Source organism: Taudactylus pleione, unplaced genomic scaffold, assembly GCF_031769625.1.
Source record: "Taudactylus pleione unplaced genomic scaffold, aTauple2 ptg000573l, whole genome shotgun sequence".
Lineage (NCBI taxonomy): Eukaryota > Metazoa > Chordata > Amphibia > Anura > Myobatrachidae > Taudactylus > Taudactylus pleione.
Window position 1 is genome coordinate 5267501 of NW_028284975.1, and position 17659 is coordinate 5285159.

Consider the following 17659-nt stretch of genomic DNA (forward strand, 5'->3'; position numbering starts at 1 on the left):
CTGGGGGGCCCGGTGAAATGGCTCCCCTGGCTGTGGCATGATCCCCCCCTCTAGAAGTCCGCTGCTGGTTCTGATAAATACAGAGGGACCCTACGCATTTTATCCCCCTGTATTTCCAGAACCAGCTCAGAGCCCTGTGCTGGTTGAGCCAAATACGGGGGATCCCTACGTCATTTGTCCCCCGTATTTTGGCAACCAGGACAGGTTCTGAAAAGCCTGGTGCTGGTTGTGCTTAATACGTGGGACCCCTACGACGTTTGTCCCCTGTATTTAGCACAACCAGTACTGGGGCTCCAAGCCCGGTGCTGGTTGTTTCAATTTTTAACATATGCGTACATCTCACTGCTGCATTCGTCCATCTGACTTATTGATTTGATTTTCTCAGGTGCATACGCACTACCAGTGAGCCCTCTGTCGCCCACTGATGCCCCCTTTGCACTGCACCGCTGCCACTGCTCTGCACCACCACTGCTGCCACTACCCCACATGCCTACAGCTGTCTCGCAAGGCTGCTTAGATATGATCTGAAAATTAAAACAAAAAACTATTTTCTGCCACTCAAACTTCAAAAAGCAATAAAATGACGATCAAGGCCGACGCCTTAATGGAAGTGTTCCTTGCGCAATACAGATATGGTATGCCATCACACCCTGTGGTTAACTGCAGATTCAGCACTCATGAAGATTGCTGTCACTCACAAAATGGTGGAGTTGCTAATTCACAGAATTGTGTGCTCATTGGAATACACATGCAGTCTATGCAACTGAGGTCAAAGCAGAAAATAGAGCTGTGCAGATGGGATAAAAAAAGGTGTGGATGGGGGGAGGAGACAGCAGCGTGGATAGGTTAGACACAAAGGCATGTAAAGGAGGGAAGGTTAAGCAGTACAGAAGGGGGGGGGGGGTAGCCAAAGTAATGCAAATGGGAGGAAAACAGTGGTGCGGATGGGGGGGAGAAACAGTGGCACAGTTTGGGGGGATAGCGATGTGGATGGGGGGGAAGAGTGTGGCATGGACATGGGAAGACAGCAGTGCAGATGGGTAAAGAGATTGTAGCGGATAAGGAAATACAGACTTGCACAAATAGGAGAACACACAACAGTAGGGATTGGGGGAAGACAGATTAGTGTGGATGGGTAGGAAGACAGTAGTGCGGGTGGGGGGAGGAGACAGTTGCAGAGTTGGGGGGGGACAGAGTGGTGCAGAGGGAGGAAGAAAGTACCACAGAGGAAAGTAAGACAGTGGCGTGGCTTAGGGGGAAGGCAGTGGTGCAGAAGGAAACAGTGGCACGGATGCAGGGCGGTGCAGATGGATAAAGACAGATTGGTGCGGATGAGAGAACACAGACTACCATAGTTCGGAGACCACAGAGCAGTAGGAATTGGGGAAGACAGATTGGTGTGGATGGGGGAGTTAGACAGTTATGCGGGTGGTGGGGGAGACAGTTGCACGTTTGGGGGACCAGAGTAGTGCAGAAGGAGGAAGAAAGAGTGACACCAATGAGAGAAAGACAGCAACATGGCTGTGGAGAAGGCACAGATGCAGGGTGGTGCAGCTGGGGAAAAACGATGAGGGAACACAGACTATCACAGTTGGGAGACCACACAGCAGTAGGGATTGGGGAATATATAGCAGCATGGAGGCATATAGGGGAAGAAAGTGTACATGCACTGACAGTATGGGCTCGATTCTATTCAGCGCGATGTAAATAGCGCCGGGAGTGAGCCCCCTGGAGCTATTCAATACACCGCGCTGCCAAGTCAGACTAATGATATCTTCTCTCATCCCTCCAGGGCTGAGAGAAGAAATCCAACAAAAGTCCCACCGCGAGGCTGTTTTCTGCCCTTCGCGCCTGGAAAACAGCCCCGCACCGGGAAGTTAGGTCAGGGAATGCCCGTTATCGCGCCTAAACAACCTGTTTAAGGCGCGAGAACGAGCCTCCCCCGAGCTAACATCGCGATGAATTGAATAGCTCTGGGAGCTATCTCCCGGCGCTATTTACATCGCGTTGAATAGAATCGTGCCCTTTGATATTTTTAAAAATAAGGGCGCTGAACGTCTATTCTAAACGTGATAAATGTATGCAATGAGAAAGATGTTGGAAGCCAGAGAGATTGTTTTGGTGATCAAATGGGAAGATTGTGGCAATGAGTGGGATGTGGGAGCCACAACTGCTTACACCTCAGTTGCATAGACTGCATGTGTGTATTCCAATGAGCGCACAATTCTGTGAATTAGCAGCTCCACCATTTTGTGAGCGACAGCAATCTCATTCTGTGAGTGCTGAAACTGCCATTAACCACAGGGTGTGATGGCATACCATATCTGTATTGTGCAAGGAAAATCCATTAAGGCGTAAGCCTTAATGATCGTAATTTCATTGCATTTTGAAATTGAGTGGCAGAAAATCAACACTTTTTTCCCTTGGTTTGGAACATTGGACTCTAGCAAGGCAGGCCCTTGGCTTTTTCCTGCGGACGAAAGTAGCAAGAATGAGACGTTCGCAATTTAGGAACTGGAATGAGATTTTGGATGCCGCCACAATCTCATGCAATTCTGGACCAATGTCCCCTGAATAAGGAAGAGCGTCTAGGGCCTTTTTACGGTCTGTCAGCGCACCAGAAACAAAGCCAGAGGGCTCCCATAGCAGACACTGAAGATGCACACACTTTAGTGGAGTATATCCGGGGTGTGGCCTATCTAGAGACAAAAGCTCGTTCCTGTGGGTACCCAAACAGGAGGTCATCCTCCAGAGAGGATGCCCAGCATCAGAGCCTTAGCTATCCAGGGAAACACCAGGGCCAGCCATGCGATACATTTGAATAAATGGCCTTGAGGAAAGCTTCCCATCACTCGGATCCTAAAGGGATGCAGTGTTATGCTGGGCATACACTGCCAGATAAAATGTTTGTCTGAGGCATTTTATCTGACACCCTGCAGATATGACGGGAATACACCAAGATCTCAGTGTATTGGCCCAGATAGCTATGCTCCTCCTCTGGGGAAGAGACATTTCCCCCTTCCATCCCTGTGAAGGAACATGAGAAATGTGCCCAACGCAGAAGAGTATTATATATGACATGCTGAATGATTCGGCATGTCCAATAGATTGTTATTCTCAGATCAGTCGGCCACATACACTATGGGTCATTCCATGCCAAACCATCACAGCTTCCAACCTGACAGTCTCAGACTTTCATGAAGTTTGGTAGGATGGTAGATGGCATAAAGTAACTTTCATATGTAAAATGTTAGCCCTCAGTGATGCACGGTGTTCATGCAACAGGATTGCAAACATGACAAATTTAAAAATTTATGCTTGCAAAGTCAATTAAAACTAATCATAGCTTTGATTCTAAAAATGGGAATACACGTCCAGATAAAATGTCTAACAGACAGACATTTTATCTAGCAGCCTGCAGCATACGTGGAGATATTAGCCCCGACATCTGCACTCCGCCTCCATGGGAGAAGACCTTCCATCTATTGTCCGCGGCTGGGCATGCACTGCCCGATACAGCCGACATTTTAGCTCAGAAATATCGCATCAGACGGGCATGCTGGACAATCCGGCATTACCGAGTGATAATTAGCCCTCAGTCGCCCACACACGCTACAATTATTGGGGCGATCCGCGGGTATCTGGCGGATTACCCCAATAATTGTAGCATGTATGGCCAGCATAAGTGTGGTAGAACTTTCATGTTTGTCTTGTTTTGAAGCCAAGAGACCATAGTTTTTATAACAGTTTTATATTTAAATGTTGACTTACATTTCAAGGTCACATGTAACCTTTGACCTTGAATATCAAAAAAAGTTACAAATTTTTAGAACAAAGTATTATACACTTAAATACAATCTCTTTGGTATAAGTTTCATTTTGGGTAGCCTTTGGGAACAGGAATTAAGAAAAAAAAATAAAAAATACGGAAGTTGAACCCTTCTTGCACTAACCATGCAACTGGTACGTTCAGACTTGTCTGAGAGCCATCTGTGGGTTCCCATCGATGGTGGCATCGGTTATAAACATCTATGGTGAACCATCAATGGTTTGCACCACTCAGTATGGCTGCAACTTCTGCATTGAGAACTAGAGATACAAGACATGCTTGCCTCCGAGAGGAGTCACCCAAGTTGGCATAATGTGGGGGCGTGGCACATCATAGGGTGAGTGTCCAGGGATATTACCTGGCATTAGAAGAGCTACGGGGGGCGTGACCTAGCGTCATTTTGGTCCTACCACCGCTACACAACGTTGAGATTACCGGCATTGTAAAGCATAGGGCGGGGCCATGAGGAGTTTCAGCGTTAAATGCTACATTAGCGTTACAGCTGCTGACACTAATGTAGCGTTTCGCATACAGATACACCCGTAGTGACTCAGAATATAGGCATGCTGCTTATCATTTTAATAAGCAGAAACTGCTTGTGCTAATTCGCATCACTGTGCGAATAAGACGCATTTGAATGTACGACGTTACACAAAAAGACGCTCGGCGCTACAGAGTCTCGCCACAGCCTGGTGCGACTAGAAGAGCTGTTTAGTGTGCAAAGAGGCTAGATGTATGAGGAAACATCTGTAGCTGCCTACAGTGTAGTGCCCCATTGCCTAGCTGCCCTAGTTGGGGGTGCAGAGACTACTTAGGTTCCAATCGCCTGTAAGCAGGAAGCCGCCTTATCTGTCCTCTGGCTGCGACTTCTGTGATGTGCTATGGACCTCTGGCTAAATGCTCTCACCCAGTCACCAGCAATGCGGCCACCGGCGCTGGGGTCGGTGGAGTGGAATTGCGTGTGCTCACTTTGTAATAGAAACTAGAATTTATAAACAGAAGAAAACAAGCTGCTTAGAAGCAGATCCTAAAAACTGTGCTCGCTCCTTCAGGCAACAAACAAAAAAACTGGATGCCTGTGGCTGGGGTATAGGGGAGAGGGAGTCTGGGCTGCTGGGAAAGAAAAATGAACCGTTTGGTGCCCAGACCTCTACTTGCCAACCTATATCCAGGGTAAAGCCTGTGTCCACTATGGAGGTAGAAAAAATACACACTACATGCATTTTAAAAGTAAATTTCAATTTAATAAAAAAAAAAAAGAAGTTACACGTTCACTAGTTGTGTGCGCCCCACATTAAGACTTTCTGGGCTCTCCAGAAAACCAACAAAAACTGTAGCAAGGGGAAAAAAAATAAAAAATAAACCTGAAAATTACGAAGATAATTGATGAGAGGACAAGTTATTTGACAAGTAAACATCCATAAAGTTTGAGGAATCTATTGCTTACTGTCATCTCCAACTGGGCCTGCAGAACATTGTGCTGGAGGATCACGAGCCAAATCATTCAGTTCCTGTGAGAAAAAAAAAAAAAAAAAAAGTTTAAATCAACTTATAACCTGTTCCTGAGCGAACACTAAATACACATTAACACAGTACAAACTAACCCAAGAAGTATGGGGTTGAAATAAACAGCTATACAGTTCTTGATTTAAAAATGTTTTGCAAAGTACACACTTGACAGATTAGAGAAAGGGTCCGAAATTATATTGCTAGCCGAAACGATCCTATGAATATCCAATATCAAGCGTACACACCACTCATTCCTTTCGGACCGATAGTCCTCAAAGTTTGCAGAGGTGGCGCTTATAAATGCACTTTCAGCCTGATAACACATCAGCAGGATACATTTCTCATCAGGACCAGCAAATGTCATGGAGCACTCCTGATATTGGGAGTTGAGAATTGACTGTTTGACCAGATTATTGTAGTGTGAAGGGGGATGGAAGAAAGAACCAAGTAATGGGTAGGCAACGAACAACAAGTATTTTGGAAAGGTTTCTGATAAGACTCCCCCTCAATAAAAATTAGAGTTACTGTAGACTTACCTTGATAACTCCTTTTCTTCGAGGTCCATAGGGATATTATGGTTGGAAGACCAGGCACAGTTAAAGCTTCTACTCCCAGAATGCCCCAGGTCCTTCCCCATATATACCCAGTCCCTAGCCATAGGACTTCAGTTTAGTCAACAAGCCTCAAGGCAGGGGAAGGAAAGAGGAGAAGGAAGAACAAGTCGTACACCATAAACTCTTACATTAGACGAGGGAATCTGACCGAAAGAATATAACCCAATGAAGCCAGGTGAGTCAGGGTGGGTGCCCTGTGGAGCTCGAAGAAAAGGAATTATCTAGGAAAGTCTACCATAACTCAAATTTTCTTCTTCAGGGTCTATAGTGATCCACAGGGATACCATGGGGATGTCCTAAAGTAGTTTCCCTAGAGTGCGAGACGCTCCTCAGCAGAAAGGAGAACTCATCGCCCAAAAGGAGGCATCCTGAGAGGCAAAAAGTATCAAAGGCATAAAATCTAAGAAAAGTGTGAACAGAAGACCACAAGGCTGCCTTACACAACTGTTCAGCAGAGGCACCACAACTAAATGCCCACAATGGCCCTACAGACAGAAGAACGTGCTGTCACCGTGGTTGGGACAGAGATCAGCCTGTGTGTACACTTAAGCAGACTTGAGAGTCATGCGTACCCATCTTGCTAATTAGCTGGCCCTCTTTGTTAGAAAACAAGGAGACTGATTTTCTATAGTTTTCACAGTTTGTACGCTCCACATACTGTAGATACAGAGAGCAAACTACAGCCAGGGAGGCTTCACCTACAGAAAGGTCTGGAGCCTGAAAACGGGACACTTAGGAAGGTTACCCTCCCTTGTACGAAGAACAGCTTTATCCTGGTGAAAAATAAAAAAAAATGGGGAGCGACAAGAAAGCGCTGCCAAATCAAAGACTTTGCGAGGAGAAGAAAGAGATAGAAGAGTCTTTGCTGTTAACCACTTCAAATCCAGAATCCAAAGTTTCAAATGGGGACGTTTGTAGTCCCTTAAGAACCAAAGACAAATCCCATGGTGCTACTGGTGGAACAAAAAGGAGGCTGAATTTGCAAAACTCCTTGGAAAAAAAAAAAATGCTAATGTCTGGTAATGAAGCAATCTTCTTCTGAAACCAGACCGACAGTGCAGAACCCTGCACTCGGAAAGTGGCCATGCGTAGACCTTTGTCTAATCCAGCCAGAAGAAGAGCCAGTACCCTGGAAACCCTGAATATCTTAGGATCATACTTCCTATGGAAACACCATTGACCAAAAGAATACCAAACTCAGAAATAGATGCAGGCAGAGGCAGGCTTCCTTACCCCAATTGTTTGAATTACAGAACTGAAAAAAAAACAACATGGCTGCTGATTGGTCTCTGGACCTGGACTCGTACCTGGGGACCTTGTGGTTGTGGCGCGACACCATGAGATCGCTTTCTGGTAGAGCCCATGTTTACCAGGAGCTAAACACTCCCGGATGGAGATACCACTCTCCGACGTGCATGTCCTGGTGACTTATGAAGTCTGCTTCCCAATTGAGTACTCCCAGTATGAATATTGCCAAGATGGCCGGAAGATGACGTTCTGCCCAAATCAGAACCTTGGTCACTTCCTTCATGGCTGCATAACTTCTTGTGCCTCCCCGATTTAGGTAGGCCACTAATTGCATCGTCGGCCTGGATCTGGACCGGTCGGCCCTGGAGCAGGTCCTGTGCCATAATAAGAGCTCTGTATACTGCTCAGTTCCAGTATATATGTTGTCAAATTATTTTGATTTGTCCATCGTCCCTGAAAGGTGCGATGACCTGTCACTGCGACCCATCCGTGAAGGCTGGCGCCCTTTGTTTAGATGATCCTTTCTCAGCCACCACCGGAGGGAGTGACGAAGCTCTGGAGTGAGAAGGATCCTCAGACCTTATAAGATGCAGTTTGTTCCACCTGGAGAGAATCAATCTTTGTAGAGACCTGGAATGGAACTGAGCATACCCAACGATGTCGAAGGTGGATACCATTGATCGCAAGACCTCCATTGCCAACAGAATGGATACCCTTTTTGTGTAGCAGCTTGCAATGATAGATCCACAATCTTCGTGCCCAAGAATCCAGAAACGCTCCCAGGATGTACAGTCTGCTGTGTTGGAGAAAGTGACGATTTCTTCCAATTGATTATCCAGCAGTGCCCTTGTAGGCAGGCTATGGTCATTTGAAGATGGCTTTGAAACATAACCGGAGTCTGTCAATATCAGGTGGTCGTCCAGATATGGCAGGATTCTGACTCGACGCCAGTCGTGACTGCCATTATTTTGGTAAATACCCAGGGAGCCATAGATAGCCCAAAAGGGTAGAGTATGAAATTGGTAATGTTGCTGAAGGACAAACCATAAGAATAGTTGGTGGGATGGTATAATAGGACAAGCTGATTTGCATCCGAAATATCCAGCGACACCATGTAATACCTCGGCTCCATTGCCAAAATAATTGACCAGAGTTTCTCCATACGAAACTTGGGTACATTGACAAACCTGTTGAGGGTTTTTAGATTTAGTATAGCATGATAAGCCCCATTAGGTTTCTGAACCAGAAACAGATTGGAATAACCCCTTCCGTTGACAGAGGAACCAGAATTATTAGCCCCGCCTGCAGCAGGGAGTGAATGGCCTTGACCGCATCCGACTGAAGCGTTGTGCAAAATAAAGACTTCTGGTGGGGATGTCTCCTGAAAAGCATCTAGTTGTTTGATGCCAATAAACCACAAACTGAAGAAGTCGGCCTCCCACCCTGGGATCCCACAGGAGGAGGCCCGCTTCATCAGGCCAAGGGCTTGTTGTCCGGCTTAGAAGCTGGACATCTTGCCGGGCCAGACCTTTTAGCTTGTCGCTTAGATTTGCAGAAACTAGTTGGCCTAGAGGAAGGCTGTTCCTGTGCTGGTCCCTGAGGACAGAAGGACTGAAAAGAAACCTGCCTAGATCTAGTCTTTGCTGTAGATGGCAGACCTGCAGATTTTGAAGCTGCCAGGGTAGCGATTATCCAACTCTGCTCCAAAAAATACCTATCCATAGAAAGGTAAGACTTCCAGCGCCCTCTTTGACCCAGTATTATCTTTCCAAGATCTTAACCAAAAGGTTCCTGCATGCCACTATTGATGCCCTAGAAGCAAAAATTCCAGCATCCACTGCAGCCCCTCCCAGCTAGGAAGCGGCTTCCTGTATGTGGGAGATATTCATAATCTGTTCTCTGGTAGCATATCTTCCAATGCCCTAATCCATTCTTCAACAGCTTTGGCTACCCAGGCTCCAGCCATAGCTGGACGAGTAACCATTCCAGACAGAGCGTTCCCGCTAGGCTGTTTTCGCAGGGCGCGGCACCCTGCCCTCCTTCTGGAGAGCAAAAAGCACACTGCCCTCCAGAAGGAGGGCAAATAGCGCCCTGCCCTCACAGCCTGCGGGTGGAGAATTGTGCGGTGACCCGGTCACCGGAGAATAGACGCCGGGCGCATGCGCCCAGCAACTATTCTCACTGTCTGCAGCGCTTGGGGGCTGCCCGGCGTGTCCGTAAGTGCCGGGCACGCCGCCAAGTATAACGAAAAGGGGACGCGTCTTATAGACATGCCCCCTTTTCATGGCCACGCCCCCTTTTTGCGCCCTGCCTGCTGCCGGAGCTAGAGTGAACACTACAGACAAAAATATTGCTTTAAGATAGGCTTCAATCTTTATCTGTGGAATCCTTCAGTAAAGACGCTGATTGAATAGGCAATGTAGCATTTCTGATTAAATGTGTTACATGAGAATCCACAATGGGTTGTACCTCCCACTTCGTACATACAGAAGGTGGAAACATATTTTATTCACATAAAACAGTTTAACATTGTATCAGGGTTACCCCATGCCTCCTCGATAAGCTCTGTAAGCTGATCAGATACAGGGAACTCAATTTTGACCACCTTCCGCTGGTGATTAAACAATGGAGCCTTCTTACTATGAGCTGAATATCTAGGATGAATTTAAGCCCTTACCAAAGGAGGAACATCCACTGTGGAAGTTTGATCCTCCTCCTCAAAGCTAGATCCTGTAAAGGAACCCTGTGCATCAGCTTTCCCCTGATGTGTCTGAATCCATATGTTGGGCAGACTAACAAAAAACTTGAGTTTAAGTGCTTTGGTCACTACCGGTCTGTTATCAGCTGGTGCCATACCCTGACTAGAATAGCCATAAACATCCTTCCATGAAGGATGCGTAGGAAGTGCAACATAGCATACTGTGGACAGCCCATCAAGGAGGCATCATAGAACCAGCCATACGATCCACAACCTTCATCATAACCTGGGACAAAGAGGAAACCAAGGATGGTTCTTGGCCTGGGACAGGTAAACTGGATTGGTGAAGTGACTCTTTATAACAGACAACACACAAACCATCCTTTACGTCCTGAGAGTACACAAATCGTACATGCCTTACATGAACCAGCATAGGCTGCTCCCTCTCCTGTTACCCTTCATCTTTTGACATGGTCAATAAAGGCAATAATTGCAATGTTATGCGACAGCCTTCACAAAATCTCAACTGAATGTGAAGTACTCAGAAAGAAACCACCCAAAAGGATGGAAAAAAAACCAGTGATCATTATAGCTGACCCAGTGATCACGATGAGTGACAAAATTTGTGGGACCCAGGGACCAACCACTTTAAAAATAATGGGGTCCTACCTGACCATTTCTAGGTCCCATCATAATTTATACTTTAGAGCACCCCATATGCCTCAGACATCCCCCACATCCCCCTAAAATGCCCATCTGATACCCCCAACAGCATCAGATATCCGCACAAGCCCCTTAAATGCATGTTTTAATGCCTCCACGATCTTTCAGGTAATATGACTTGTCTGTTCACAAAACCCATAGTGAATAAGTAGGTTTACTATATCACCACTTTAAACTGGGACACTCATGGATTACACAGGTTCTGTGGCTTATTAAAACCAGGTGAAATATGACATGAAGTCAGCCAGTCACAGAACCTTTGTAATTCATGTGACCCGTTTTAAAGTGACAGTATGGTTAGCCTATGAATAACACTTTAGGTAATAGGCATACTTAATCAAAAGGATAAATGCCCAGCATTTACACATTAATGCACTTTAGTCCACCCCCCCATGCAGTGCCCCCGGTAGTAGTCCCCCCCCCCCCCATGCAGTGCCCCCGGTAGTAACCCCCCCCATGCAGTGCCCTCGGTAGTAGTCCCCCCCCCCCCATGCAGTGCCCCCGGTAGTAGTCTACAGCTACAGGGCGCACTGAGCGGGGACCGTGAGCGTCTTATACACGTAGAGGGTAGGCGGAGCAACACAGATTCGCAAAACCCTTCTGGGTAGGAGCTGCCGGGGGGGCGCCTACCTCCGCTAGTCTGTGTTAAGCAGCCGGGTACACCGGCCTTGGGGCAGCAGAACAGTCTGCTGCCGATCCCCGGCATCAGATAAGGCCTCGGCTGGTGTCGTGAGGACGCGGACAATCCCGGGCCCTGACAGCAGCGGCTCTGGAGAGTCTGATACCAGGAGCAAGGACTGCCAAGCGTGTTTCCTCACAAGCGAGAAATCGCCTTACCCGACATCTCCGAACATCCGATGCAGTCCAGGTCGCAGCATTGCTGCAAGAAGAGCTCAGCCGCCAGCCGCTGAAATCACCAGCACAATTACTGATGTTGCAGCCCAGCGGAGGTAGATTGAGTCGCTGAGTACTGCTGACTCAAACATAAAAAAATAAAACAAAAAGCTTTCCCCTATTACGAAAGTGTGTCTTGATCCTGCCGCAATAAATGAACTGAAGTCCTGTGGGGTATATATGGGTAGAGGACCCGGGGCATTCTGGGAACAGAAGCTTTAACTGTAACTGTTTGATGTCTGGTCTTCCAACGATAATATCCCCATGGTATCCTTGTGGATCACGAAGAAGAAAACTACTGTAAGTTGGAGAAAGGACTACAGGACAGCAAAGTAATGTAGACCATTAAATTTTTAAGAAAAAGGTGAAACCTAGCAGTGTGTTGCTTCTGGGTAGTACAAAAATAAAAAGGTAAACCATTTTGTAGTCTAACAAGTGTCCTGTACACAGGTTCTCACACTCGGTCCTCAGGACCCCAAACAGTGCATGTTTTCCAGGTCTCCTCACAGAATCCCAAGTGAAATAATTAGCTCCCCAATGGAACTTTGAAAATGTGTTAGCAAGTAATGAATACAGCTGTGCACTTGCTGGTGTGACCTGTGTGAGGTCCTGAAGACAGTGCAAAGGTTCTCAATCTATGAGTACTCAAAATGGGCTACACAGTAATTTCTCAGCAAGAAGTAGTAATTTTAGGTTTGCAAATTCAACTTCTAAAACATTAAAAAAAAAAAAAAACCTTTAACCACTGTTAACTGGCAGTTGCTGGAAGATTATTTTCCAGCAGCTGCCCACTGTGCATTACTGACAGGTCACACCGTTTGCGACCATGTCAATTAACGCACTGCTGGCTGTGGTCACAAATGACGACCACACCAGGCAAGTGTTTAAACTGTCAGAGGACTGTATTGAGGGCATGATATAGAAGAGAAAGTACTCAAAGTTGCAGTGGTTATTAACCTGGGTACACACTAATTGATCACCTGTTCCATTGAACGGGCAATAGATCTATAGTGCATCGCCCGGTTGTGTACAGCAGTTATATCTGAACATCATTCACAGACATTCGATCTGCTGTGCAGCACAGCGGATGGATATATCTGAGATAGATCAATTTGCTGGTGTGTATGGGTGACCCACCGATCGCCCGTACATGTTCTGCAGGGACCCGGTGGCGATTGACAGCTCGACAAAGTGGGCAATTCAAAATGCCTGCCCAGTTGAGCTGTGAAGCACAGCACATCAGTCAGTCAGGTGAGCCAGCCGAATAACAGACCCATCTACCTAGTCTGTTACCAAGCTTTAGCAACAATTTAATGTATATTTTACCTACAGTACATACAGCGAAAACATAAATTTTGTTAACAGGTCAGGTTTTGTGGATTTCTTTAATGCACAGGTGTGTTAATCTATTTTGCCAGGTCAGGAATTATGCCACTTGCTCCCACAGACAAAAATCCTCAAAGAATGACCGGTTGGAAAAACTTGGTCTTTCAAATCAGCCAATGGTCAGAAGCTTTGACCAATGGATTTCAAAAGGACAATTAGTAATTAATGCTAAACAAGCCCGGATTTAGCATTACTATTGCGTGGCTTTGGCAAATTGATTTCATATTAAGTCTACCCCTAGGTGATGAGACTACACCAGGGATGGGGAACCTCAGGCCCGGGGGCCGTATAAGACCCTCAAAGCTTTTTTCTGCTAGCCTCATTTAGCTAGCAGGGTGCCTAGAATGGCACACTGCAGCCAGAATCTATGCAGTAGTGCCGCCTGGAGCGTCCTTCAGACGGTCACACCGCTGCTCTTGATGCTCCCCAGAGTATCCTCAGGATGCTCTGGGCATTGCTGTAATCACCAGCAATTGTGGACCCACCCCCGTTTAATGTCACGTGGTGGGGAGCATTGCCTGCACCAGCCCGCAAAATAATGTTTGATAGATAGATATATCTATCTATCAAAATGGACCTCGGGAGAAAAAAAAAAAAAAAAGGTTCCCCACCCCTGCTCTACACAAACTCACTAGTGTGTTACCGCTAACATAGTAACAGTAAGCACACAAGTCTGACAACAGTTTGGGAAACAGTATAGTTTGCAAATGTATTACAATATATAGGGGTAAATTCATTTCAGTGCGCTGTTGATAGCACTGGAAGGGAGCTCCAGGAGCTATTCAATTCATCGGGCTGTTTAGTCTGACAGTTAGAAGTCTGAGAATGCCGATTCTCACAAATTAACCTGGGTGTTTAGTCGCGAGCAGTCATTCTCCGACTAAAGTGCCGGCTGAGAGTTTGTTAACGCCGCACTAAGCCGGAAAACAGACACACGGCCAGCATAGGAGAGTGAGAAGAATTAGTCAGACTTAACAGCACACCAAATTGAATAGCCCTGGGAATTCCCTCCTGGTGCTAACAGCGCACCGAATTGACATACATACAATATGTATAGATATAGTGTATTACTGCCAGATTACTGTGGCCATCAGTGATTGGGCAAATATTGGGAGGGGAGAAGCAGAGCGGCTGTCTGCTCCTAGTGCACACAGTTGCAGAAAGGCCGGAAGGAGGAGGGGTCCCGCCAGCAGGACAGCGTAGTGATCGGGACACAGGAGGGGGGCCATAGGACCAACAGGTCCCTCTGATACAGGCAGTTACAGGAAGATTAGTTTCCCGCAGCTGCCTAGTGGGCGTTTGACTGGTCACATCAGACGTGACCACGTCAGCAAAAGCCCAGTCTGGCGTGGTCACATTAGATGCAAGTGGTTAAAAAAAAAAAATAAATCAATAGAGTCCAATTATGTGGGGCGATTTGTTTCTATAGTGCCTGTCTAAAGTGACTGAAAGCTATTTGTTTAGGACAACCAGCCCAGATGCATTAGGTGTCACAGATTTCTGCTTATGACCTTCTGAGGAGTAGACATTTGTGTAAATTAAGGCATTGTGGCTGGTTGCAAGTGCACTTTAAACTGCAGCACTTTGGGCAGCTAATGTGGCTATTCCCATGAAAGAGGGCGCAAGAACCAGTGCGCAGCTAGTCAAACAATTGAATAGCTCCAGGTCACTTTAGATGGGAGTGATAAACAACTGAATCTACCCATTTCTGGTAGATGCACCATGAAAAAAAAAAAAAAAACACCACCCCTAACACCTTTTAGAAATGTCAGTTATCATTAAGTGTCAAACACCAACTTTCATGTTTGATGTAGCGTTCCCGCTAGGCTGTTTTAGTGGGGTGCTGCGTCCTGCCCTTCTTCTGGAACGCCCAAGTGCCCTGCCCTTACCGCGCAGCGCCCCGCTAAAACAGCCGTCTCCACGCGCGAGTCGCAGTGTCCCACTGGTGGGGAAGTGTGCGGTGACCCGGTCACCGCCGGTGAATAGACTCCGGGCGCATGCGCCCAGCATCTATTCTTCCTTTCAGCAGCGCTTGCGGGCTGCCCGGCATGTCCGTAAGTGCCAGGCACGCCCCCCAAGAATGACGAAAAGTGTCTTATAGACACGCCCCCTTTTCAATGACCATGCCAAAGTGCCCTCTCTAGCTCCGGCGCCCTGCCTGCCGCCGGAGCTATAGTCAACACTAGCTTGCTGTATAGTTTTTATGAAAGATGCAACATACTAATCTTGGATTAGTATAATGAGAACGCAAAAAACAAAAAAAAAAAACAACATTTACCTCAACTACATCCTCTAAAGCACTAGAGTCAAGTCTTTTTTTGCTACTTTGGGCACGATCCAATTAAACGCGAAGAGAATAGCGCTGGGAATGAGCTCCTGGAGCTATTCAATCTTTCGCGATGTTAGGTCGAGGAAGGCTCGTTCTCGCGCCTTAAATAGGGTGTTTAGGCGCGAGAACAGGCATTCTCCAACTAAACATCCCGGCGCGATGCTGTTTTCCCGGCACTAAGGTCAGAAAACAGCACCTCACCTGGACTTGTCGGATTTCTGCTCGCATCCCCAGAGGGATGCGAGAAGAAATCCTAGTCGGGCTTAACAGCGCATATGAATTGAATACCTCTGGAAGCAGATTCCCGGCGCTATTCACTTCGCGTTCAATTGAATTGTGCCCTTTGAAAACAGTTTTGAAAATTTTAGGGGGAGATTCAAATGTTTGAGCCGGCAGCTGTCAGTCCTGGGCGTCAGACTCAATTCAATTGTCGCTGTTTGGGCATGGACAGCTGCTGGTATTTCTTTTGACTGTAATTTTTAATTTTCAATGTATACAATACAAAATCAGAATAGTACATACATAATAAAGTGCCATCATTTTAAGAAATAAGTTTCAGGAAGCCATACAAAAGGGGGGGGGAGGGGTTTGTATTCAATTTTCTGAACCATATACCAAACTTCAAAAAGTTGTATTTTCCCACCTGAGCAGAAATGTGTGGAAAGTCAGTGGTTTGGACACCCTAGCCAGGACTTTACGTTTAGCTGCTTATAGCCTAGTCTAATTAGGCTAATTCAATTGCAATATTTGGAGCCCATTAATTACAGCGACTTAAAGTCTTATGGGGGTGTACACAGTCAGATATAGCACTAACGATGTCGATCATATTAATATCGTCCTGTTTTTGGGCCCTTCCAGCTCCCAAACGATGGTCGATATCGACCATCGCCTGTGCATTCAGGCCAACCTGGTTGATTTCGACCAGGTTACTATAGGGACCCGCGATAGTGGGTCGTTAGTTGTTTGGGGGTTGGTGCATGTGCTGGATGTTAGATATCGAACATCTAGCACATACAGGACGATCAGACAACGATATCTGATTGTTGTCTGATCGCTCCGTGTGTACGGAGCTTTAAGAAAACAGATGGACAAATCTCAGACTTCAGCCTTTTTTGTAACAAATTACTACTCTATCCATCTCACAAGAAACTGAAACCAGAGATTTCCAAGCTGAGATAGTGGCACCCTGAAAAGTCACTTATATTTTGTTCTGATTGAGTCCCTTTTATCAGTCATATAAAAGTGAGAAGGTAATCAATGTGAGGACCAAACAAACGGTTGTAGATGGGATGAGTCATTGTAAACTATGAGGTTAAATTGTTGCCATTCAAAATGAGAGTTTTCTTTAGAAAGGTCATGAACAAAGTACTTAAAGTGCCAATTTTTAATTTTCAATGTATAAAATACAAAATCAGAATACTACATCCATAATAAAGTGCCATCAATTTTAAGAAAAAAAAAAGTTTCAAGAAGCCATACAAAGGGGGGGGTATTAAATATTCAATCTTCTGAACCATATATACAAAACTTCAAAAAGTTGTGCTCAACGACTCCCAAAACCATACACTGGATTAAGAATCTTCTGCGCAGACACCACACAGGAAAAATAGGATTTTGGTACTTACCGCTAAATCCCTTTCTCCGATTCCACAGGGGACACTGGAGCCTCAGTACAATGAGGTATAGGAGTGTGTTAACCGGGAGCTGGCACCTTTAAATAAAAAACTACTGGTAGCTAGCTCCTCCCCCCTCTATACACCCCCCCCCCCCCCCCCAAGTCAGTCTAAAAACAACGGTGCCCGAGGGGAGCTGGAAAGTAAGGAGACAGAAAAGCTACATTAATCACATATACATAAGAAAACAACATATACATGAAAACAAGAACAGGTCAGTCAGACAACATTAAACGCAAACCAGCGTCTTAACCTGTAAAACAGTAACAACGCAGGTAGAACAGCGTAGGGAGGGCGTCCAGTGTCCCCTGTGGAATCGGAGAAAGCGATTTATCGGTAAATACCAAAATACTATTTTCTCCTTCATCCACCAGGGGACACTGGAGCCCAAGTACAATGGGGACGTCCCAGAGCTTACATCCCGGGTGGGAGAGCGCTGAGAGCCCTGCAACACCACACGGCCAAACGCCGAAGCGGAGGCCGCAAAAGTATCAAAAAGATAGAATCGTAGGAAGGTATGCGTGCCTGACCAAGTGGCTGCTCTACAAAGCTGGTTTAAGGAAACCCCGCGAGCAGCCGCCCATGAAGGACCTACCAAGCGCGTAGAATGCGCAGTAATAGGACCTGGTGGTTGTTTGGAAGCCACCATGTATGCTTGCCTAGTAGTGAAACAAATTCATCTAGAAATGGTCTGTTTGGAGGCCGGCCAACCTGGACGGGGCACATCAAACCGAATGAACAAAGCATTTGATTTAC

The 17659-nt window shown here is 46.3% G+C and overlaps 1 protein-coding gene across 2 annotated transcripts in view; it reads right to left on the reverse strand.

Annotated features, from left to right (window-relative positions):
• UBE2D3 (ubiquitin conjugating enzyme E2 D3) overlaps positions 1-17659 on the reverse strand; it is a 68414-nt gene that overhangs the window by 28232 nt on the left and 22523 nt on the right. For both annotated transcript variants that reach the window (XM_088453236.1, XM_088453237.1), the window contains exon 2: positions 5277-5340. In XM_088453236.1, coding sequence (XP_088309362.1) covers positions 5277-5340 — 64 coding nt within the window. The remainder of the gene's footprint in view (positions 1-5276; positions 5341-17659) is intronic.